General features: G+C 43.0%; 1 protein-coding gene across 1 annotated transcript in view; it reads left to right on the plus strand.

The window, feature by feature from the left end:
* The window catches only part of CCDC88A (coiled-coil domain containing 88A), a 65278-nt gene extending 44564 nt beyond the window's left edge, over nucleotides 1-20714 (plus strand). The window contains exons 20-32 of the mRNA XM_058801670.1: nucleotides 153-314; nucleotides 3400-3677; nucleotides 4574-4717; nucleotides 5233-5419; nucleotides 5779-5924; nucleotides 6596-6688; nucleotides 6884-7098; nucleotides 11837-11920; nucleotides 12964-13167; nucleotides 13456-13527; nucleotides 14487-14567; nucleotides 15946-16202; nucleotides 17400-20714. Of these exons, the coding sequence (XP_058657653.1) occupies nucleotides 153-314; nucleotides 3400-3677; nucleotides 4574-4717; nucleotides 5233-5419; nucleotides 5779-5924; nucleotides 6596-6688; nucleotides 6884-7098; nucleotides 11837-11920; nucleotides 12964-13167; nucleotides 13456-13527; nucleotides 14487-14567; nucleotides 15946-16202; nucleotides 17400-18413 (2937 nt within the window). The 3' untranslated portion in view covers nucleotides 18414-20714. The remainder of the gene's footprint in view (nucleotides 1-152; nucleotides 315-3399; nucleotides 3678-4573; nucleotides 4718-5232; nucleotides 5420-5778; nucleotides 5925-6595; nucleotides 6689-6883; nucleotides 7099-11836; nucleotides 11921-12963; nucleotides 13168-13455; nucleotides 13528-14486; nucleotides 14568-15945; nucleotides 16203-17399) is intronic.
* Nucleotides 20715-22836: the final 2122 nt, after the last annotated feature.

Consider the following 22836-nt stretch of genomic DNA (forward strand, 5'->3'; position numbering starts at 1 on the left):
TCCCCCAAAAGTGCATTTGTTCTGCAGTTTTATCCCACCCTGTAAATGTCTGCATGCTCCTGCTGCTTTCTGTGGTCTGGAGAACTCTTCTGTTTTACCTGGGGGTTCCTGGAGCAGCTGGGAGCTGAGGTTTGTGTGGTTTGCACCCCCAGAACGCGACACTGCAGGCGGAGAAGCAGGCGCTGAAAACGCAGCTCAAGCAGCTCGAGACACAGAACAACAACCTGCAGGCCCAGATCCTGGCCCTGCAGAGACAGACTGTGTCCCTGCAGGAGCAGAACACAACTCTGCAAACTCAGAATGCCAAGCTGCAGGTAATGCTGCCTTAGCTTGCTTTCAAAAATAAAATTAAAATGTTTTTTTCCCAATGAAAATTTAAAGTACGTCGTTATGGTTAGCTTTAAAATCACATTTGGCTTCCTGCAGAGACCTGGGAAAGAAGGTGATGTGAGAATAATCTGCACTCTGCAGTCAAAAATAGTTTGTTTGCTGATGAATAGCTACATTTTTAAAAATCTGTTGTAATTCTTTGTCCAATGTAAAATCTTAGAGTAGATTCTCTTATCCATTGTTTCAAGATTCCTTGAGATTTTATTGTATTTATGCATCTAAATTAGATCAGGGAAGTAGTGTGTCCAACCATATTCTAATAAATTTTATCTATTTTTATTAATATTAAAAAAAAGTAAAGCCATACCTAAAAGGAAAATCAAGATACTTAAATACTGAAGATTTTCAAAAACCAAAAGAAAATTAAAAGCTACATAAATATGTGAAGACCTGAATTTAAATAATTGAGAGGCAGTAAAAAAGGTCATGTAGCCTTGGAAATTACAAAAAGGACCATGGAAATTATAAAAATGGCTGTCCCCAGAGTCTTGCAGCTCTTCTGGCCGAAATTCAGATGCTGCCCTTACAGTTTAATAGGGTTGTTAAATATTTATCTTTTTTCTTTACACATTAAATATTCTTGTTAATCAGTTTAATGCTTTTGGTGTTCTAAGAATCAAAACTACCTCAAGAGGGGATAAAAACCCCACAATGCAGCAGAAATAATAAAGTGTCAGAAAGGATGGAGGGCTGATGGAAATCAAGATGTCAAGGACTGTTTAAATGGAACAAATGATGGATTTGGTGGATGCCTGGAGTCTCCTCCTGCCTCTCCCTGGAAAGCAGAACATTGTTGTCCTATGGATGCACTTTCTGCTGCCACACTGAAATGTCATTAGTGCCTAGCACTCCAGTCAAACAGGCCATGGGTGCACACCCTGTGCCACCTCTGGTTGTTAAGAACCAATGGATGTGACATGGGGGTGTCCCATTTAACCAGTTGAGAGGGGATTGCTGGGATTCAGAGCTCTCTGAGTGCTTTGTAATTCCCTTCATCACCAAACCCCAGGAATATCTGTGTGCTTCCATTTTTGCTTCGTGCCCAGCAGCACAGGCCTCTCCTCTCTGGCAGAACAATTCTCCATGAACTGCAAATCCAAGTGGAAGTTGAAATATGTTCAGGAAAATCCAAGTGATGAGCTGTTGGCTAAATCTGAAGTGCAGGCTGAGCTGCTGTACCTGGACTGTGCCAGAATTGTTCCTCAGCAGCTAATTCCTCTCTTCCTGCTGATACCCATAAGGAGCAGCCAAGGGAAAGGATGTCTGAAGGGGTAACTGGGAATTCTGACCTAACCCAAGTCAGGATTCAGCCTGGGAAGTTTCCCAGCACACCCATGCCATCAGACATGACTTCATTTCCAGTGAAAGATTCAGCTTTCTCATATGTAACAAAGAACCCTGCAGTTGCAGCAGGAAGGGATTTGTTCCCTGGTAACAGCAGGAACTGGAGTGAGAGATGGAATTTTTTTTTTTTTCCTTAATAGATACCCCGAGGGTATTAGAAGGCTCAGTAGTTTGTGGTTTTCATCTCTTGCACGGGAAAGAGAGGGAAGCTGGTGCAGGTCAGGTGACAAGCACCAGTTTAAGATACCCAAGGATTTCTCCAGAGGCACAAAAAGTGAAGTTGTTGGTTGATTGGGGCATTTTAAAACTGTTTAATCTTGAAAGCTTTAGTGTATTAATACACATGAATACTGTCCTGGGACTGTTGTTGGAGAGCTGGTGCTGTTCCACAAAAGAGCACAGGACAGAACATGGATAGTTCCTTCCAGGTGCTGTTGTTTATCTCCCTCTCTGTTAAATGGATGTTCCTGTTGGAATTCTCAGTGTGAAACAATGTGTGGATGCCATGAAGACTTCATGGTGACACTTCAGAATTTTTTAAAACATAAATCTCCATGGCTGGGTGAAAGTCCCTTTTATTTCAGTCATGTCACAGATTTGGCTTTTATCAGGATCACTGGTGATCTGTTTCTCCAAGGTATCTCAGTGCTAGGGGAAAACAGCCCTGTCAGCAAGATCACATTTTAACAGATGTTGAAAGATAAATAATAATTTGATCCATCCCAGTCAATTCAATCACATGCTTCAATGCTTTCTGCTAAGAAATACTCCTGGAACATTTTGAATTGGAGCTGTCTCCTGGGATGTAAGAAAAGGTTGTCTGAAAAAATTCCTTCTCCCAGGATTTCCCTCCTGGGAAGCTGAGAAGCCTCAGAGAAAAGGAAAACAATTCTTATGTCATTTGCTTCTCCTGTGCTGTGCAGATATGGAATGTGTTTGGAGATTGTTTACCCACAGGTGATTGTTCCATTGCATTCTGCTGGGAGTTGTTTTCACTCATTGGCCAATCGGGGCCAAGCTGTGTCAGGACTCTGGAAAGTGTCAGGAGTTTTCATTATTATCTTTTTTTTCATTATTATCTTTTTAGCATTCACTGAGTAGCTTTTCTGTATTCTTTAGTATTGTATAGTATTCTTTAATATAATAGTATAATAATAAAATAATAATATATATTATAATATTAGTATAACATATTAATATTAATATAGTGACATTGTTATATTATAATATAGTATTATAATAATAGAACACAAAAATATTATATGATAATATTAATATATGTTAATATTATTGATAGTGTCATATAATATGACAATATTATTATGACATAATATTTATTACTATATAATGTATTAATGTCATAATATAGTATATTATAGAACATAATAATATGGTATATTGTGATATTAATATAGTATGCTAATGTTATTGATATTGTAATATTATAGTATTATATAGTAATAATAATAATATACAATAATGACATAATAAATTAGCCTTCTGAGAACATGGAGTCAGATGCATCATTCCTGCCTTCATCAGGGCATTCCCTACAAATACAAGGCTTGCCAGTGGAACAACCAGAGGGTCGAGAAGGGTTAAACCCAACAAATCTCTGGGAGGTGGGAGATAAATAACTGCGAGCGCTGCTGTTTGTGGCTGCAGGTTGAGAACTCCACGCTGAACTCGCAGAGCACGTCGCTGATGAACCAGAACGCGCAGCTGCTGATCCAGCAGTCGGCCCTGGAGAGCGAGAACGAGGCGGTGCTGAAGGAGCGCGAGGACCTGAAGGGGCTCTATGAGGCCCTGCTCAAGGACCACGAGCGCCTGGAGCAGCTGCACGAGCGCCAGGCCGCCGAGTACGAGTCCCTGATCGCCAAGCACGGCAGCCTCAAGGCTGCCCACAAGAACCTGGAGGTGGAGCACAAGGACTTGGAGGATAGGTGAGGATGCAGGAAAACATTCAGTAGGAATGGCTGGCTGTGGGCTATCAGTTGTTGGTTTCTCTGGGTCTGGACTGAAGGCACTTGAGACAGTATTTCATGTTCACACTCAGGTGTTTATTATTTCTTATCACTTAAACAGTCTCACTGCTGTCAGTTGGGCAGCTTTTCGTTAGAAGGCACAAAATGGCCAACAATCTCTTGTTCCAAGGTCTTTTAAGACTAAACTATCCAGTTAAGAACTGACACCTGGATTATTTTCCCTTTTAATCCAATAACTGATCCCAAGGAGCCCACAATGGGGACATTTCTGCCCAATTACAAAATGCCACCCAAACCCATGGAGAAGGAGGAAGAAGAAACCCAGATTGACACCCTGTGCCCTCCATCTTGCTTCCATCCACAACATACTCAAAATCCCAAAACATAAATTTCTCACCAAGTGACACACCTACACTACTCTCTATAATCTATTTCCACAACACACTAAAAATCCCAAAACCTAAATTTTTCACCAAGTGATACAGCTATACTGCTCTCTATAATCTATTTCACACTTTTGTGGATTCTATTCTATCTTGAAGTCTAGGAAACTTTCTTCATGAATGAGGGTCAAAGTCAGTGCTGCCCTGGGGGTCAGGGCACCCCAGAGCAGACAGGGAAATATTCCCTGTGCCCTGGGCTTCCATAGCTTTCTAATAAAATGATAGAATGAAATCAGCATCACTCAATCACTAGACTATGACTTTAACAGAGGCCATTTCATCAAAAGCCCTTTGTTTTTGGTCATTCCAAAAAAGGAATTGTCTTTGCAGGCACAGTCAGTTGTGTTCTCTTTGCAGGCACAGTCAGTTGTGTTCTCTTTGCAGGTACAACCAGTTGTATTGTCTTTGCAGGTACAACCAGTTGCTGAAACAGAAAGTGCAGCTGGAAGAGCTGGAGAAGGTTCTCAAGACAGAGCAGGACAAAATGCTACAGCAAAGTGAGAAACATGAAACTGTGGCAGCAGAATATAAAAAACTTCGGGATGAAAATGAAAGGTAAAGAGAGTTCTGGCACCTGAGCACACAGCCTAAACAAGGGTGGTGTTCTTCACATTTCTTTGACACCTAATGCTGCTATTCCAAATATTCATGATCCCACAAAAATAATCATTATATCCTGAGGGGGCATGTGGGACAAAGGAACGTGGCAGGGCCCAGGAGGGACAAAGGGAGCCCAGGAAATGTGTAACCTCCATGACTGCCAAAGTTTGGGCCATTCCTGTTTTGTGTTGGCAGGAAATCCTGGCTGTTTTGTGAGATTCTTTTATTCTGAAAAGCGGCATCTTAAATCCAGCTGTGACATAGAGATGCTGCTTTGTATTTAAATACACAGAGAGCAGTGCTTGGCTCAAAGGCAGAACTAGGAGAATGAGGCTGGGACAACTTACAGTATGTGACAGCAAAGAATTTGTGTATATATTTTATGGAGTAGTTGGAAATGTCATGTTTCAGAGGGAGTGTGGGTAACAAATTCATTTCCAGCGCTCTCTGATGGTGTCTTTGCATCCCAGGCTCTCTCACACATACACTCAGCTCCTGAGGGAGAATGAAGTGCTACAGACTGACCACAAGAATCTGAAAACATTGTTGAACAGTTCCAAACTGGAGCAAACACGGTTGGAAGCTGAGTTTTCCAAACTCAAAGAACAGTACCAGCAACTGGATATTACATCAACAAAGCTGAATAATCAGTGTGAGGTATGTGGGAATTCTGCTGCTTGTAATGGCTGTAATCACTGGAATATTTTTTATAATTGTATTTATGGGTCCATAAAATCATATGGAGTGCTGGAGTATCAGTCATTTATAGATAATGAAGTGCATCCAAAGACTAATTAATTTGCTGTACAGGCAATACACAATCTCAGGCTCATACTAGGGAAACTGGTTTAAATTATTTAAAGCATCAAAGAGGCTTTTATCAATTGATTCATTATTTCATTTTGAGTTTGATTTAAGAACCCCTGTGTAGACCTAAATTTACTTGGTAATCTCATTATCTGTGTGTAAAATACACTCACATATAAATGCATGGGCAATTTCCTCTGTTTTAACAGCTGCTCAGCCAACTGAAAGGAAACCTGGAGGAGGAAAACAGACACCTGCTGGATCAAATCCAGACCTTAATGCTGCAGAACAGAACATTACTGGAGCAGAACATGGAAAGCAAGGATTTGTTCCATGTAGAGCAAAGGCAGTACATGTGAGTTGTGAAAACAAGGAGGTCACTGGGATTAGGGCAGTGACACCAATACCTGCATTTTTCTAAAAAAGTTTCTGTTGACTATAGAATTTAAGACATGTGATGCTTCTGAAATGTTTCTCTTTAAAATAAGAATTTCAATGATAAATGTAAAACAGATAACTCAAAATATCACCATTATATTTGTAGTTCTAAAGGATCAGTGCAACTGTGTTCATTACTGATGATGAAGATAATGAATAAAACTGATATTTATTCCTCATTCTGCTACTGGCAAAGTTTAGATTTGTAATCACTGTCTTTGTAGATTGATAATACTCATACATGAGTCTATATACATTGTAGATTAATTTGTAGATTTGTAATCTAAACTTGTTTAGTGGACTTGAGAGAAGAGAAAATGTGCTTATCTAAATGATAGAGCACTTTATTTTAAAAGGAGGAATGTGTAAAAAAGGCAAATGGAATTTTATTCCATTTTATATCATGAAGTTAAGCCTAAGGCTGATTGTTTGCTGTATCTCTTGCTTTTTCAATAAGAACCAAGGGTTATGTGGGAATTCCACACAAAAGGTGGCAATTGTCAGATAACAGACTCCCTGAGGAATGTGCTGCCCACGCATCCTGTGTATGTTTTTGAAGCATAAATTATCATTAATTTCTGTTTGCAGTGACAAACTAAATGAATTGAGGCGGCAGAAGGAGAAACTGGAGGAGAAGATAATGGATCAGTATAAATTCTATGAGCCATCTCCACCAAGAAGGTACTGCTGAACAAACATGGTGTAAAATAAACCAGCTCTAAAGCACGGCAGGCCTGTTCTGTTCCCGCTGAAAATGGAGATTCCATTACATTCACGGGAGCAGAATCACGTCTGCCTTGCACAGAAATCAGTTGGCTCTGCAGGCCTAAGCAGTGTGGTGTAAATGCAGTGAATGTGCTGTGGTTTTGCTGACAGAAGGGGCAACTGGATCACGCTGAAGATGAGGAAGCTGATCAAGTCCAAGAAGGACGGGAACCGCGAGCGCCTCAAGTCGGTGACGCTGACGCCCACGCGCTCCGAGTCCAGCGAGGGATTCCTGCAGCTGCCCCACCAGGACAGCCAGGACAGCTCCTCCGTGGGCTCCAACTCCCTGGAGGATGGGCAGACCCTGGGCACCAAAAAGAGTAGCAGTGAGTACTGCAAACAGCTTCGGTCCCTGAATAAACCTTGGCTAAATGTTGGAAACGACTGCGTGTTGTGGAGGGTTTGTAAAGATCGTTTCTAAGTGTGTAGGAATGAAGCCTGAGTTAATTTATTAAGGGCAGAACTTCTTGCACACTCCCTGAAGTGTTTGAGCAGAGCTAGTTTTGAGCATTTCTGTATCTCAAAATGCAAGTGTTAAAATATACTCACAGTGCCTGGGTAAGATGAAGCAGGCGCTGGTAGTGGGTCAGGTGAGCAGGATTTGGGATAGAATGTCAGGTGTCACCACAAGAACCCTTTTTGTTCTCCCTCTTGTCCCAGCATGACTCTTTCCCCTTGTCTTGGAAGTGTTTTCCAAGCTGTGGCTGTGCTAACATCCTTGAGTTGCTAAAAACACCTTCTGTCTGAAGGTGTTCCCCCAGCAAAAAACCAACTGTGAAATTTGGGGTTTTCTCACAAAACCAACAATGAAATTTGGATATACAACAGGGAGTGTTAATGTAGAAACACAGCCTGTTAAAAATACAGGAATTGTTACTGATCCTGAAATTGGAGTGAAGTGGTTGAGAGGGAGAACGAGGACCTACAGAAATGTGATTAGATGGAATATTCCAGATGTGCTGACTTTGAAAGATTTGATAGCCATCCCATTAGGGTGCCTCCATTAGGATATGTAAGACCAGATTCTGTTTATTATTATTTATTATCTATGTCTTTTGTTCTTCACTTTTGGCATGAATCATAAACTGCCCAGTTTCTCACAACTTGAGAGGTAGTTACAGCCAAGTTATCAGGATGTAATGGTTCTGCTTAATAGCTGTGCACCAAAAGCATTTTGGCTGTGCATGTAAAAGCATCAGAATCCATGTGCATTAACAGTCACTTCCAATGTTTGCACTACTACTTTTAAATTTCATGTATTGGGTTTCAAAAGACAGCAGGTCTGGGGTTTGTGCCAGCTGTGAGTTATTACAGCCATTAGGATGTGATTGTTTTTTTTTTTTTCTTCTGTGCTTCTTGCAGAAGCTTAGTCAAACTTTAAAACATCCTAAAAAATGCTATTTCAGGAAAAGTTAAAATCAGATCTGTATTTTTTAATAACTGAAGAAAATAGTTCAAGAGTACATTTTAGCACTTTTGTTACTAACTTGCCCCTTTGGGGAGCTCAGCCTTTTTCAGTGTAGGCATCAAACCAGGTACTTTTAAACTTTTTTCTAAAAAGCAGCTGTTGCTTTTACATCCAAACCGTGAGTGGTGTGGAACTGGGGAGTGACTGGAGCTGTCCTGGCTGTGTGTCAGTGGGAGCTGGGAGTGTGCACGCTGTGGTTCAGCCCATCTGCATCTGTGTCAGCAATGTCATGTTCTGGAAGGGCTGTTCTGTGACAGTTTTCTTTGCATGATCCTTGGGACCTTGTAGTGTGCAGTTACCCTGCTGGGGAGCCACGGCTGCACTTACGGTGGCTGAGCCTCAAAAGAGGTTTGAAGCTGCTCAGACCTCATTAATTTTCTACTCCATGGACCTTGCTCATGTTCCCCTTAATCCCAGTGTATTTATCCACAAACTGGAAGGGCTGATCTAATTCCGGATCCTGACCTTCCTCCATTACACATGTCGCCATGGAAACCAGAGTTTTGGAGAGAATTTGGATGCATTTTGTGTCAGCTCAGCTCTGAGGCAGAGATCTGAGACAATTTGTGCCTCACAAAACAGAGAGAATCTCTCAGTGTGACGATGCTGGTGATGGTGCACATTTTGCAGTCTTCTTCTTCTGCTCCTAGAGTGACTGTAAGTCCTGAATCCTGGAATTTGGGTCCTTTCTTTTCCATGGGAAGCAGTTTGGCAGTGGCAGCTTCCACTGAAGGAGCTACAGGAGGGAGCAAACAGTGAGTGCAGCCTGTCTGTGCCATGCTCAGGTGTTGGAGCTCCCTGTGCTGGCTGAAGGCAGCTCTGGCTCTCGAGGAGTTCTGTGCCTGCCTGACCTGCAGCAGCTGGCAAGGAGCTGGTTCCAGTGAGGTCAAATGTCCTGAGTGTCCTTGAGGAGGCAGGAGAAGGCAGCTCACCCTCCCTGGCACAAAGCAGCAATGTTTGAGCTGGAGGACTGAGAATCTGACACAGAGATCTCCAGGATACACAGGGCTCACATCCCCCATTCCCTGTCAGAGATACTGATTTCAAAAGTGTTTGCTGTCTGTGACATCTGTAGTTTTTCCTCTTTTGTGGGTGGTGATGGAGATTGTTTTTCCAACACAGGCCACTTTCTCATGCAAATGTTTCCAGGTGAGCTGTTATCTCCCTGGGAAAGGTGCTCTTGGCACAAAAATCAGGTTACCCTGTTCTCAGAGAGCACCACCTGAGGTCTCACAGCGTGGCCAGGGCCTGTGTCTGATCCCTGTGGGAAGGAGGGGGTGCCTGCAGGGCTTTTGCTGTCCCAGCATAGGTTAATCCTGCAGGAAGGGTGTGCTCCTGACTGCAGGGCTTCACCTTGGCTTTTCATGGCTCCTTGTTCCCAGGTACTGCCCACAAATTCTCATTGATCACCCTCAGGATCAGGTGAGTGCCGTGGACCTGACACTGTGCAGGGCTTTCCTCTGGATGGGGCCATTCTGAGCTTTTCCAGACAAAACCCAAGGCAGGCAGAGGGAATTTTAGTTTTCTGTGGAGAAATACAGATATGCTTTACTGGCTTCTACTTTAGCCATTCCATGAAATTAATAAGTTCACAATGAATTAGGGCTGTTAGCAAACTGTCATCTCTACTAGAACACCAGTAGCAGGTATGCCATGTCACAGAGGGAATAAAAGGAATGTTCTGGGCTCCCAATACCGAGGCATCTTGAAGGTTTTTGCATCATATTTTCTTCTGTACATGAACCAAAACAAGTCAGGATTTTAATACAGAATTCCCCAGATGATTTCAGGCAAACAGAAGAGTTACAAAATGGAACGTTTCCTGCTCACATGAGGAATTCTGCAACACTCATCATTCATTCTCAGCAAGAAGGTGTTCATGGAATATTGAAAAGACAAAGAACAGTTGATTTTTGCTGTAGCTCTGCCATCCCAGGGTTAGTTATTAGAATTACTATTCCAGGACATGTTCTGAGGTGAATTCTGTGCAGATATTACTGACACAGTTTCCCCTCCAAGCATTTTGCCTTTTGATGCAGGGTTTGCAGGACATCAGTGGTTGCAGGGGAGTTTCCTGGTGGGCACAGTTGCTGAGAGCCATAAATCAGCCCTATTGCAGGGGATCTGTGTTAATGGACAGGAAGGACAGATGGCTGAAACTGCTCTTGAGCATCCTCTGATTACTTTTTAATAAAATTAAGAAGTTTTTAGTGAAGAGGAGTCAGTTATCTTCCATAAAGGATGACGGAGGGATGAGTTATTTTGTCTGTAAAGGATTACAGAAGTTACAGAGGAATTTTTTTTTTCCTGTGTTGGTTGTCTTGATGACAAAGAGCAGGATGACCTCTGTGGTTGGATTGGTTTGTGAACCTGTTCCTGTGGGTGCTGGCATGGGAAGAGCTGGTGGAGAGGCAGGAATAGGGAATGTTTCAGTGGCAGGGTGGCTCATGTGCACTTGTAAATGTATCTATGATATATATGCACTGCTCTGTACACAGAACTGCTGTGTGCCAGGCTGGGGGAGCAGGGCACACCTCCCAAAAGGGGCTGCAGAGACAAAGCAGGCAGAGCCTGGTCTGGCAGACCTCTGCAGAAACCAGAGCTGCTGCCATCTCTGCAGAAATCACCACTTTGGGGAATTCCATCCCCTGTCCCCTTCTGGATCTTTCCATGGTGGCTCCTGTGCCTGGCATCAGCCCCCAGACTTACCCCAGGCAGGGCAGCAGTTCCTAATGCAGAGTTCCTGACTCCAAGGACAAGATTAACTCGTGACTTCCCCCTCCTCCCTCTTTTAATACTATTTGTAATTTTAACTCTGTAATTCTCCTGGTAGAATTTAACTCGGTTTTCCTTGGGCCCTCCCAAAACGTTACAGCAACACTCACATTTGGATTTTCTTTTGCTGTTTTGGGTTTTTTTTTTCCTTTGGTGTTTTTTCAGCTAAAGTACTTGCACATTTGAAGCAGAATGATTTTAGTATTTTATCAAAATACTGCCCACAAATTATATTGATCAGAAGGCCCTTGCAGGTTTTCTATGAGACAGTAGATGACCAAAGTTATTACTGAGCACAGAATGGAAGAACTGAAGACTGATAATAGACTGTGTCCTCTTAGATTTGCAGGCAAAGCATTACAGAAGTTATTTACCCCCAAAAATAATAACAATGTGAACATATTTTAACATAGAAATTGTACTTAGGGTTGCTTTCATTTTCAGCTTTTTTGCTTCACATTTTTCTTTATGTTCAAAAAAATGCTGTTTTTCACAGTAAAGATTACATAGTGGTCAATTCCTGTAATCACCTGCAAAGAAGTTACATTTATTTTTTCAGGAGCTTCAAACTGTATTATCCTCTGCACTGTAATTTTCAGTGCATTTCTGAGTGATCTATGGAAGTTTTCCTGTTTCAGTGTACTTTCATATTTCATTATCACCCAGAAGCAGGAGAATGATAGCTTTTAGCATAGCATACCTAGCTTAAACTCAGACATTCATTTCTGTCCTTAGTTTCAACATTTAACTTCCATCTGTTCTTCTCCCTTTTTTTCTTTCATTTCCCTGTTTCCGTTTTTCCTCATGCTATGACATAAAAGTGGGTGCACTGAAAAGACTGCCCTTTTTGAGGAACAGACCGAAGGAAAAAGACAAAATGAAGGCCTTCTACCGTCGCTCCATGTGTAAGACTTTATGACAGTTCAGCTTCTTCTCAATGGCTACACTGGCTTCTGTTACTAATTTTTCACTAACCTCTCCCTGGACTGCGCTCTGTTTTTCCTCCTCTTTTGCAATGTGCAAGTCCTGCTACAGTACAAGGAGCTGGAGCTTTTTCTTTTTACTTTTTCTCCCCCCCTCCCCTTTTTTTTTTTTTTTAAAAACAACTTTGGCACTGAATACTTTATGTGTGTGCAGCTGTGCACACACACGTAGCCATGCACATGCATATAATCTATTCAGTGCCTTGTGACTGCATATATTTGTATACATAGCTGTCTATATACACATGGCCCCATGTGTATATGAATTTACAGTGCACTGTGTTAACGGAAATACTTTGAAATGACACGTTTCATAAGCCTTTTGTTCAGAAGTCACTGTAATTTTATTTTTTTTTGTTTAAAGCAAGTGTAGGAGATTGTGCAAGGCTCTCTGGTGGTCTGTCACTCTGCGAGCTCGTTCATCAGTTCTCGTTGCCAGAATGCTGCATTGATTTCTTTTGTTTCGTTTTGTTTTCTAATGAGGGGTGGACAGTTTTCTCGAGTTTGGGGAAGTAAAGGTGAATATCATCAGCTGTGGTATTTTTCAGATCCTCTCTGTGTTGCTCTGTAAACCCCAGTGTGCCTGCAGTAACCTGCACTGTACAAGGATCCCGTGGCAGCGCCGGCACTCCGTTGGCTGAGCACCCGTGCCCGTTTTGTCCCCGCTCATCCATCCCATTTTCTCACGGCAAGCGGCTGGCAGAGCCTCTAACAGCACCTGGCGCATGGCGATCCCTGCCACTCCCGTTTTGAGCACCTCCCTGCGCTCAGGAGCCCCGATCCCCTCCCTCCCTCCTGCCGAGCCTGTTGCATGCGGTACCCGGGGTGTGGTTTGCTCCTGCCGGCTGCTGCTGCTGCTGCGGGCGCTTTAATGCTTAGAAAACTGTCCGACCTTTGCAATGCAAATTAACAACCCCGGCAGGTACATTGCCCACGCTGATCATTTGCTTTCATTTGCATCCCAGCCATGAATGACCTGGTGCAGTCCATGGTCCTGGCAGGAGGACAATGGACAGGTAGTTCTGAGCATCTGGAGGGTCCTGATGATATATCCACGGGTAAAAGGAGGAAGGAATTGGGAGCTATGGCCTTCTCTACTACAGCTATCAACTTTGCCACTGTCAACTCCTCCACAGGCTTCAGATCCAAGCAGTTGCTAAATAATAAAGGTATAGGTAGAAGCTTTTTGCACCCTGATGTAATTATGTAAATATTGGTTTGAGTTAATGTTTTAAGTTTTTCAATCTTAATGATCGAATTGCAGTGCTAAGATAATGAACTGGTTTAATAACTGCAATCATAAAATGTTTCTAGGTTTTTCCTATAGAATGTTTCCTAAGTAAAAATTGATTGCTTTGAAAAATACTTTAATTTTTACCATTTTACCAATGATAAGTATTTTAATAATCTTTCCACTTTATTTTATTTTACATCTTCCTTTATGTCTCTGTGTGTAGATACTACATCCTTTGAAGATGTAAGTCCACAAGGTATTAGTGATGATTCTAGTACAGGATCAAGAGTTCATGGTAAGATGTGAGCTTTCATTAAGTTAATTAAGGATATATGATGTGAATGTTAATGAATTTGTGAAAATACAGTGAATGGCATCATTGCAATGAGCATGCTCTCTCTGATTTTCATATCTCTCTAATGTATTGTATCATTTCTTCAGATTCTCCTTTCTCTCTTAACTACTACATCAGACAGATGTTCTGTATCTCTGGTAGAAAGTATTTGTGAAGTGCATCTGAACAGGATCAAAACATTTTCCCTTTTAGTGGGAAAATGTTTTCACTTCCATTTGGAGTTAATAGTAAATAAAGGAAGTTAGCATTTCAATCTTAAAAAATCAAGTCCTAATCTGGCCTTTCAATGTTTAGTTTTCAGTGGATCCCAAATTTGCCATGTACTATAGTTTATAAAATCATTACGTGTTCCTTCAAGCAAAGCTTTGAAGTGAAAAATAGGCTATTAATAGAAGTGGAGTTTTAACTGTACTATAAACATTTACAATGAGTACAAGCAGCAAACATTTTGGAGGCTACTAACAGTGCCTTTCCCTTGTATTGGCTTAGGAGTACAGGACTTTATCTGTGCAGATGCTCTTGCTCCTCCTGTCCGTGGCCTCCCAGCCCTGTGCAGGGTTCCCTGTCAGATCTGTTGTAAGTGCCCTGACCACAGCAGCCCCTGCATGCCCCTGTCTGATCCTGCTTCCCCTCTCAGTTTCAATTCTAAACTAGACTCTTTCTCTTTTCCTCTCCTCTGTACCTCGCCATTCCTGTAGTGCCCTTTTCCAAAGTGTCCTCTTGGACCGCCTGGAAATTCCTTCGCTTTCTGATCTGTAAGAAACCACTTTGTTCCCATGGGCATGCTCAGCCTGGGAGGTGGTGCATGATCCTCTGAGCATTCTGGCAGCAGAATGTGAAGGTGCAGTGTCCTCTGCTAAAATGTTGTTCATCATGGTGTCTCCTAATTTTCCATTCAGCTTCCAGACCAGCCAGCCTTGATAGTGGCAGGACATCCACTAGCAATAGCAATAACAATGCTTCACTCCATGAAGTCAAAGGTATGCTGGGGGTGAATTCACATCTGTGCTTCATTTCCATTCTTTTCTCTGTAAGATCATCTGTAGAGGTTCAAAAACCCCCACAACCAAAAACCTCCCACTGCACAGCCCAGCCTGTGCTTCCTTGAGTGCTTCACAACTTTCTTTCCCCAGATTAGAAGCACAGGTATTTTATGGTTTTAGTAAATATTACAAAGGTGGTGTTAGTTTTTTAAGTTACCAACCGTTTTAAATCAAACCTAACCTGGATAACATTGTTATAATAAGAAAAATAAGAATTCCCCCCCAAATTACTTTAAAAGCTTTTTAAGTTGCTCCTTTTTTTTTTTTTTTTTTTTTACTCCAAGCATCTCCTGCACTGCACTGCTGCTGTGAGCTGTGTGCTGTACAACTGCACAAAATGGCACATGTGATTCGTGCTAGAAGCCTTTATATTTTGGTTTTAATAGATCATTATTATTCTTGATTTTATCAGTATTCTCTAAATTTCATGTGTAAAGACCCCGACGATTTTTTGTATCTCGTGGCTTTTTTAGCTGGAGACTGTTGTACAGACTAGACTAGAGCACTGCCAGCTCAAGACTTAATTTAATATCCATGGCTTGCATCTCTTAAGTGGTGTCTGTTTGTCTGGAAATTTAGGAATGAATGCTAGCTGAATAATTCTAATAGTGTTTTTTATATCTGTTCAGTTGGTCCCTTGAAGTCTCCTTGCCCCAGTGTCTGTACAGGTTTAGGCGTTTCCACTGTAAACAATTTATCTTGGTTCAAACTTCATTTCATTTCTTAGGAGTGACATGAAGCTGGAAATACTTGATTATCCATCAGTATTTTTAAGCAATTGATAGTTCCTGACAAATAAAATGAACTGGTGTTGTGGAATTTATTTTGCATCTAACACCATGTGCTTCCTGCAGGTCCCAGTTGTAACAAACTAGGAGTAACAGCAGGAATTGTTGGAGAAGCAGCAATTCTGAGTAGTTCTTGTTGGAGAAAACATTTTATTTCTATTCACTCCTTTGTGTGTCCTTTGACATTTAATTACCCTGTGCCTCTCAGTGATGCTGAATAAGAGTGGAGATGTCTCTTTAACCTCTTGGAATATATTATTATGTAGGTGGAGGCCCAGATTATAAGCGAAAGGTAGTTTTTATTTTAAAAAAAATTGTGCCATGTTTGAAGAGCTGCAAAAGGTAAGTCAAGGAGTCAAGGGAGTGTAATTTTACAGAGTAAAAAAAAACAACTGGGCTTTTTTTAGTCTATTAAATAAAATGAATGCTAACTGAACCTGGTAACATTCCAGGTTTCAGTGGGGTTATACAGGTTTACAGCTTTTTGGTGTGTTCCTAATGGAAATACCTCCTGCCTTCCCCCAAAGCAGGTGCAGTGACCAGCCAGAGCAGGCCCCAGAGCCACAGCAGTGGGGAGTTCAGCCTGCTCCAGGAGCACGAGGCCTGGTCCAGCAGCAGCAGCAGCCCCATCCAGTACCTGAAGGGCCACACCAGGTCCAGCCCCGTGCTCCAGCACAGGACACCTGAGAGCCACAGCAAACCCCCCAAAACGGGCTCCCCTGGCAGTGAAGTGGTCACCCTGCAGCAGTTCCTGGAGGAAAGCAACAAGAGTAACTCCAGTGAGGTCAGTGGGAGAGGATTTAACTGCACAGAGCCCTGTCTATGGGCTCAGAGTTAATGCAAGGCACAGTGAGTAGAAGTCCTGAAAGATTTCTTGGAGCTGTGGGTCACACCTACACTGAGAGGTCACAGGCACTGTCTCCTGATGCACTGTCTGGTTTCTCCAGCAGGAAATGTGTGGAATTTTGCAGTTTGACCCTCTGTGGTCCCTGGGATGGGTAGGAAGGTCAACCTGTACTGACAAAGGTGTGCAGTGCATGTGCAGAGCTTGGAGTGGATTCAGTCTTCTTCCTCCAGTCCAGCAGCAGCTGCTGTCACATCTGTCCTGTATCAAGCACAAGGAAGATGTTTGACTTCATTCCCTGAGGAGACTCCTGTCTGCTTCAGTTTCATCTTCTTAACAGTACTGGGAAACCAAAAGTGACCTTGGAGCTCACTGAAATCTGACAGGAGTAAGATGAAGGGAATGTTTTTGTGAATCAGTGACAGTTTCTAAGAAGCCTCAAATCACCTCATCTCTGCTGGAATTCCAGGTTCTGCATCCCTGGTTCTTGAGCAGATCTGTCCAAACTCCTGTAGGATATCAGCTGTAGGATAAAGCCAGCCAGTCACTGTGACTGGGGCCTCTCAGGGGTGTGGATCCAGGGTTGTCTGAGGCAGGTGACACAGATCTGGAGAAAATTCTGCATTTTTTGGTTAGATACTTAACGTGGCTCTCACTCGTGGTCTCCCTGAGAAGGATTTTTGGGTTTTAAGCACTAGATGATGCTCTTCTGGCAATATGAAATAAAAAACCCCACCTAAGTCATCAAGCCAGGTCTGCTGCTGTTCACAAATCCCAGAGCCCCTTTCATAACCTCACAGACCCTTTCTGGATGGAAGGGTTTCAAGCTTTCCAGTCTTCTGCCAGAGCATTTCCCTAATGCCTTTAGCTTAATTCTTCCCTAGTTGTCTCGGGTACCATTTTGAAAACAACTGCAGTCTTTCTTCACTGAGTCTGAATATTATTCACCTAAACTCTTTTTTTGTAAACTGTAGAGAAGACTCCTAAGTATGTATCATAAATGTTTAATTCTGCTTTTAGAGATGAAAAATTTTTAAAAACCCAAATCTTTGTAGAATTGTTAATATATATCTACAAAAATTGCTTAAGAAAAGGTAACAATTGCAATTTAGGAAGGTCTGTTTTCTGTTTTTACAGATGAAGTCTGCAAGTGAGGAGAACCTTTTAGATGAAGTGATGAGGAGCTTGTCCGAGTCTGCGGAGCTGGCAGGGAGGGAGAAGCTGCGGAAGCAGCCGGCAGCTGGCTGTGGGATCGTGAGATCCCTGAGTGTCAGAACCACGGGGGATTTCTCAGATGGACGATCCCTCAAAGCAGAGCAGCTGGTGAGGCCCAGCCTCAGGAAGGCTGAGGATCTCTACTTCAGCAGCTCTCCCATCAAATTCGGCTCCGGCGCCCAGGGGAAGCCCCGCTCCGTGAAGGAAAAGATCCAAGCGACGGTGACCCAGCGACAATCCAGGGACTGCAACCCCTACGCCACCTTACCTCGTGCCAGCAGCGTCATTTCCACGGCAGAAGGCAGCACCCGAAGGACAAGCATCCATGATTTTTTGTCTAAGGACAGTAGGCCGCCCGTGCCCGTGGATGCAGCCCCAGCCCCGGCCGACAGGAGTGCTCCGCCCAGCTCCAGTGAGTACTCGGCTCTGCGGGTGTCCTCTCCTTGTGTGCACGGTGTGCCTGCCCGGGGGGAGCGCGGCCCGCAGGGAGAGGCGGCTCCCACGCTCACAGCGCGCCCTCTAGGAGGTAACTCTGAGCTGGCCAAGCCTTCCAGGATGGAAAGGCCAGGTGGTCGGGAGAGGACTTTGCCGAGCGCGGGCGCGTTCTGGGATAAAGCCAGTGGGGCTGGGAGTGGCAGTGCAGGGTCCTTCACTGCGCCCCAGCCCTTCCTATCCCTCAACACCGAGTTAGTCAGCAATATCAGTGGGTTGCCCCCGAGATCCACCTCCAAAGCAGCTGACCAGGCAAACGTGTCAGCGTTCAGGTCAGTGCTGAGGAGCCAGGAGCAGCCTTGTGCTGCTCCAAAGGCCCAGGGTGACCCACGGGCAGCTCTGACCGGGGACCCTGTCCCTGCCCCCGGCCCCACTGAGGCCCAGTCCCCGCTGCTGGTCTCAGAAGATAACCAGACCCTGTGGTATGAGTATGGCTGTGTATGAAGGAAAGCTGTATTGTTAAATATTTATGTCTAACATGCCGTAAAGGTGTTCTCCATGTCCACTGGATGACAGAGGAAATTTCCCTCCAATGAAGGAATCATTGCTGTTTATCCGCGGGGTGGTTGTTCCCTGTGGACTCTGTGGCATGTTTGAATGTGGAATTGTAACCCCACCAAAGTCTGCATGAACCATTAATTGCACTGTGTATATTTTGCATGCCTTTATAATACAAGCTCTATTTTTATTTGTCATGCATTGCAAATATTTTGGTGTTTTCCTGTTGGTTACTGCTGCATGTTAAAGCGAGCGCATGCCCGGGACGGCGCAGGGAGCAGCATTCCTGGCACAAGGACAGCACTGGCAGGGGAGCTCGAGCTCTCAGGGCTCTCAGTAATACACTGATTATCTACCTAGAGGGAAAAAAACCTTTTTGTTCTTCTTTCAAAAATGAGGTATTAATGGAAAGAAGCATTTGGAGATATCTCAGTGTCTTCTTAGCCTTTTCATTTATGCTGTGTCATGGCATAAATGCACAAGGAACAAGTGCCCAGTAATCCAAATAATTCAGTGCCTCTAGTTTGCACAGTAGATATTAATTACTGTCCATACTAAGTAATAAACACACAAGGCCATTCATAATCCTGAACAGAAATGAGAATTCTTACAAAGAGGTGATAAATAGTTGCATGATACACAGCACTTGTCATGAAAAAATGACCTTTTCCACCTTTTCCCTTTGGTCTGCTTTGTCTTTCCAGTTGTGGGTACAGTTGTGGTGAAGTGTTTGGTTTTATCAGGGGTCAAATAACAGGCTCCTTGAGATGCATAGGAATAAAAAACTGTCTTGAGTATGGTGGAAATTCATTTTTTCTTGTCAATGGCAGTACCACTGATGTAATAGAAAACAAATGGTGTAACAAAATAACAGAAAATGTTAAATTAATGCAGTTGAATAAAAGAAAAAATAACAAAGTTGCTTGCAAGGTTATGGGAGGATATGAATACTTCAGCAAATAACTCCTTAAATTCCAGATGAGCAGCTAAAGAGAAATGTTGAAAAGTAATTAGTTAATGTGCCACTGGCTCTGCACATGCTTGGAACTTGTCAATGGTAAATTCAAAGAGAGTTTAAAATTGTATCAGATTTGAGCTATAATTACACTAGGATTTGGACATGAGCACTTCTTTGCAAGAGGACATTGTTTATGGCAGTTACAAAAAATTGGAATGACAGTATAGCTAGAGGAAAAATAATTAAAATTGAAAATATATATTGAAAACAAGTGTCACATTCTGTTTTGTACAATTGCATTTATTCTGCCAGTAGTTTTGTGGCAGTCACAGAACCACTGTGTGGGCTGAACTTTTAATTCCTTAGTGCTTAGTTAGGGAGGGGCAGTGAATCCATAGCTCCCAAGGAAGAGCAGCAGATATCCCATGTGGGAGTCTGGAAGGGCTCTGTTTTGTGTGGGATGGGAAGCCCTGCAGTTCAGGAACAAGGGGAGGGTACTGAATGTGTGTGGAAAATAAAATGGTGTTTGGAGGATGTGGCACAGTCCTTCCCCAGGTCTGCACCACTTGTTGTTATTGGGCTGATAAAGCTCTCACTTCTCCCAGCACTGGGCACAGTCAGTTATTGCTGTGTTCCCTCTGGAACTATCTCAGCAGCAAAAGAATGAGAAATCTGAGCTATATAATCTCAATTTCACACATGTTTACTCTCACAGAGCAAGACCAGTGTTCTAGTCTTGGGTTATGCCATTTTACTTCAGTTCATCTGTAGTTGTGTTGGGATTAGGTTGGAGGTGGGGAGCACCAGCATCCCAAGTGATGTGTGCACAAGGTATTTTGCAAGTTGTTTAAAGAATTGCAATCCTAGAGAGCCCTTAATGCAAACTCATCCTGAGCTGCCAGGCTCTGGCTTTTCTTCCCTGTGCCCTGCAGAGCCACTGCTCAGAAGAAGGTGTGCAGCTGCTTTAGGTCAGCTCTGGCTGCAGAAGCCTCAGGTGTGCTGTTGCCTCCTGCTCTTGCTTAGGTTCTTAGACAGTCACACCTACAAAAACTCCCAGTATTGTCCTCAGCTTCCCTCTGAAACCCCAAGGGCTTTGGAATGGCCAGGCAGGAGTGTCCTGGAGCACCAGTGTCTGCAGTCTGCTGGAGCTGGAGACTAACCTTGTCCAGCTCAAGGCACTCTGCTCTGATTTGTAAATTTGCAAGGAATTGCATTTCAGTTCTGAGGATAATAACTTGTTTTGTTCCACTGAGTTCAGCAGCAGCAGAATGATCTGCAAGAGAGTGTTTAATGGCTCTGAATAATGTCTTATCAACATTTGTTTGTTACATATGAAAAAAAGAAAATGTTGTCATGGACAGAAGGATCTTTTTTCTCCTTCGCTTTTTGGATGTTTGTGGATGTCTGTCTCTGTTCAAGTAGTGGAAGGTTCCATGGAATTCTTTCCATTCCCAATCCCTGCTGCTCCTCAGCCCCATGTGCATGGCAGGATGGAGCCCTTGCTCATTCCTTGTTCCTGCTGCCTTGGGCAGTGCTGAGTTAGGGCTTTGCATGATACTGATAAACACTAAATGTGTGGCTGCTGCCCAGAAAGGTTTTGTTGTTCAGCTCAGCCATTTGCTCACAGTTGAGGTTTGCCTGGCTCAGGGTTTGCTTGATGCTTTGCTTTCAGTGACTGGTGAGTTCAGATCTGCATTTTGCATGTTTGAGCTGTTGCATGCAAAGACAGTTTTGTGGTTGTGGAGCTGAATGTGAACGTTCCTGTCGGTGTGCAGCAGGTCAAAACACAGTGAAAGAAGTTCTCTGCTAGGGCCAGTCAGCTGTGATTGCACCTCATTATTGCTTTTTATCTCCATTCATGCAGAAATGTAGGGTTGGTGTAGCTAAAGGTGACATGTATCTGACTGTGGCTTTAGGAATAACACCTGGCTGCTGTAAGTGCTGAGATGAATGTCAGTGAGTGTAGCTGAGCAGGCACTGACAGTTTCTTCTGTCCCTCTCCTCTGTCCTTTCCTCCTAAAAACAACCAGGAAGTGTTCATGTATCCTTTTGCTCTCCTAATGAGTAGAATGTGTTTTAATGCATGAGGGTTTTTTTCATGTCCTGATAAACACAATGAATAACCTGAAATGCTTTTCTCTGCAGATGTGGAAGCTATCCCAGAAAGCAGAAATTCAAAAAGCAGGTCTAGGGAGCAACAAAGCTCCTAATTCTATTACCCACTACCTGAGCTGTGGGCCAAGTGGTGAGTTTCCTGCCCAGCCTGTAAATGAGATGAATTTCATTTACAACAAACTAACAGCATTCCATCCCAGCCCCAGAGCACATTGCATTAACCAGATGTAAATCCCGCTTGCTTCCCTGGCTTCTCTCGCGCTCACCCGTTAGCCTGGGGCCTGTGGCTCTCCAGAGCTTCTTCCAGAGACAGGAAACCTTGTCCTGCTCAGTCTTTTGCCTGTAAAAATGACATTTAGTTTTAGCTTTCCAATCTCCTGAAGAAGAAAGTTCAAAGAAATCCCATTAAGAAGTAATACTGAAGTCAGTTTTTTAGACAGGGACAGGTAAATCTGAAGGAAGCATTGAACAAAACTCAGAGTATTCAGTACCCCACGGAATCTGTCTTGTTATAAAGCTTGGTTTTGGTGTTCTGTCCTCTTCTTGACTTCCCTGAGCCCCTTTGGTGCATGCTGTTAGTGCTGTTAGTGACTGAACTCTGTGTTGTGCCTCTACACTTGAAGCTTTTTCTTACACTCTTTTCTCTTTCTGCCTTTCGACTGAACACAGAGAGAAAAGTGTCCTTCAGTATCTCAGTGTGAAGCCTTTATATCTGAAGTAACAAGACAGCGACTGTAGGAATCATTAATAAAAAATTAAGGGAATTTTTTACATTCTTCGTGACTAGAGCAGGCAAGAAATAAAAACCTACCTACCTACCTTCCTTCCTTCCTTGAATCAAGGAGCTCTACTGGAGTCTACTGCCGAAAATGTGTAGATGGTCTTAGGAATTATTGCACATTGCACTGTTAAGATCTACTGAATAAAGGACAGTTCTCATCTCCCTAAGGACCAAGGATTTTAAGGTCTCAAGAATTACTCCAGGGGAAAAAATAAAAAAAAAAACATAACAAAACAAAACTTCTTTCATCTTCTGTTTTTGAAATTAGCCACTGATTTGCTTAAGCTTCTGCTAATAATTAGCCAAACCCCCCCAAAGCTAGCAGTTTCTATTTACGTCTGTAAATCTAAAGGAAATGCTGTAGAATTTTGTTGAAATGGACTGTATATACAGATACAAAAACCTCACAGCTACTGGCACTTCACTGCCTTATTTGGTTAGCATAATCTGCATGAAATTGCTCTTAAGAAAGTTTATGCTGATTTTTGTTGCATACTGCAAGAGAAGAATTTGTT

This window comes from Ammospiza caudacuta, chromosome 3, assembly GCF_027887145.1.
Source record: "Ammospiza caudacuta isolate bAmmCau1 chromosome 3, bAmmCau1.pri, whole genome shotgun sequence".
Taxonomy (NCBI): Eukaryota; Metazoa; Chordata; class Aves; order Passeriformes; family Passerellidae; genus Ammospiza; species Ammospiza caudacuta.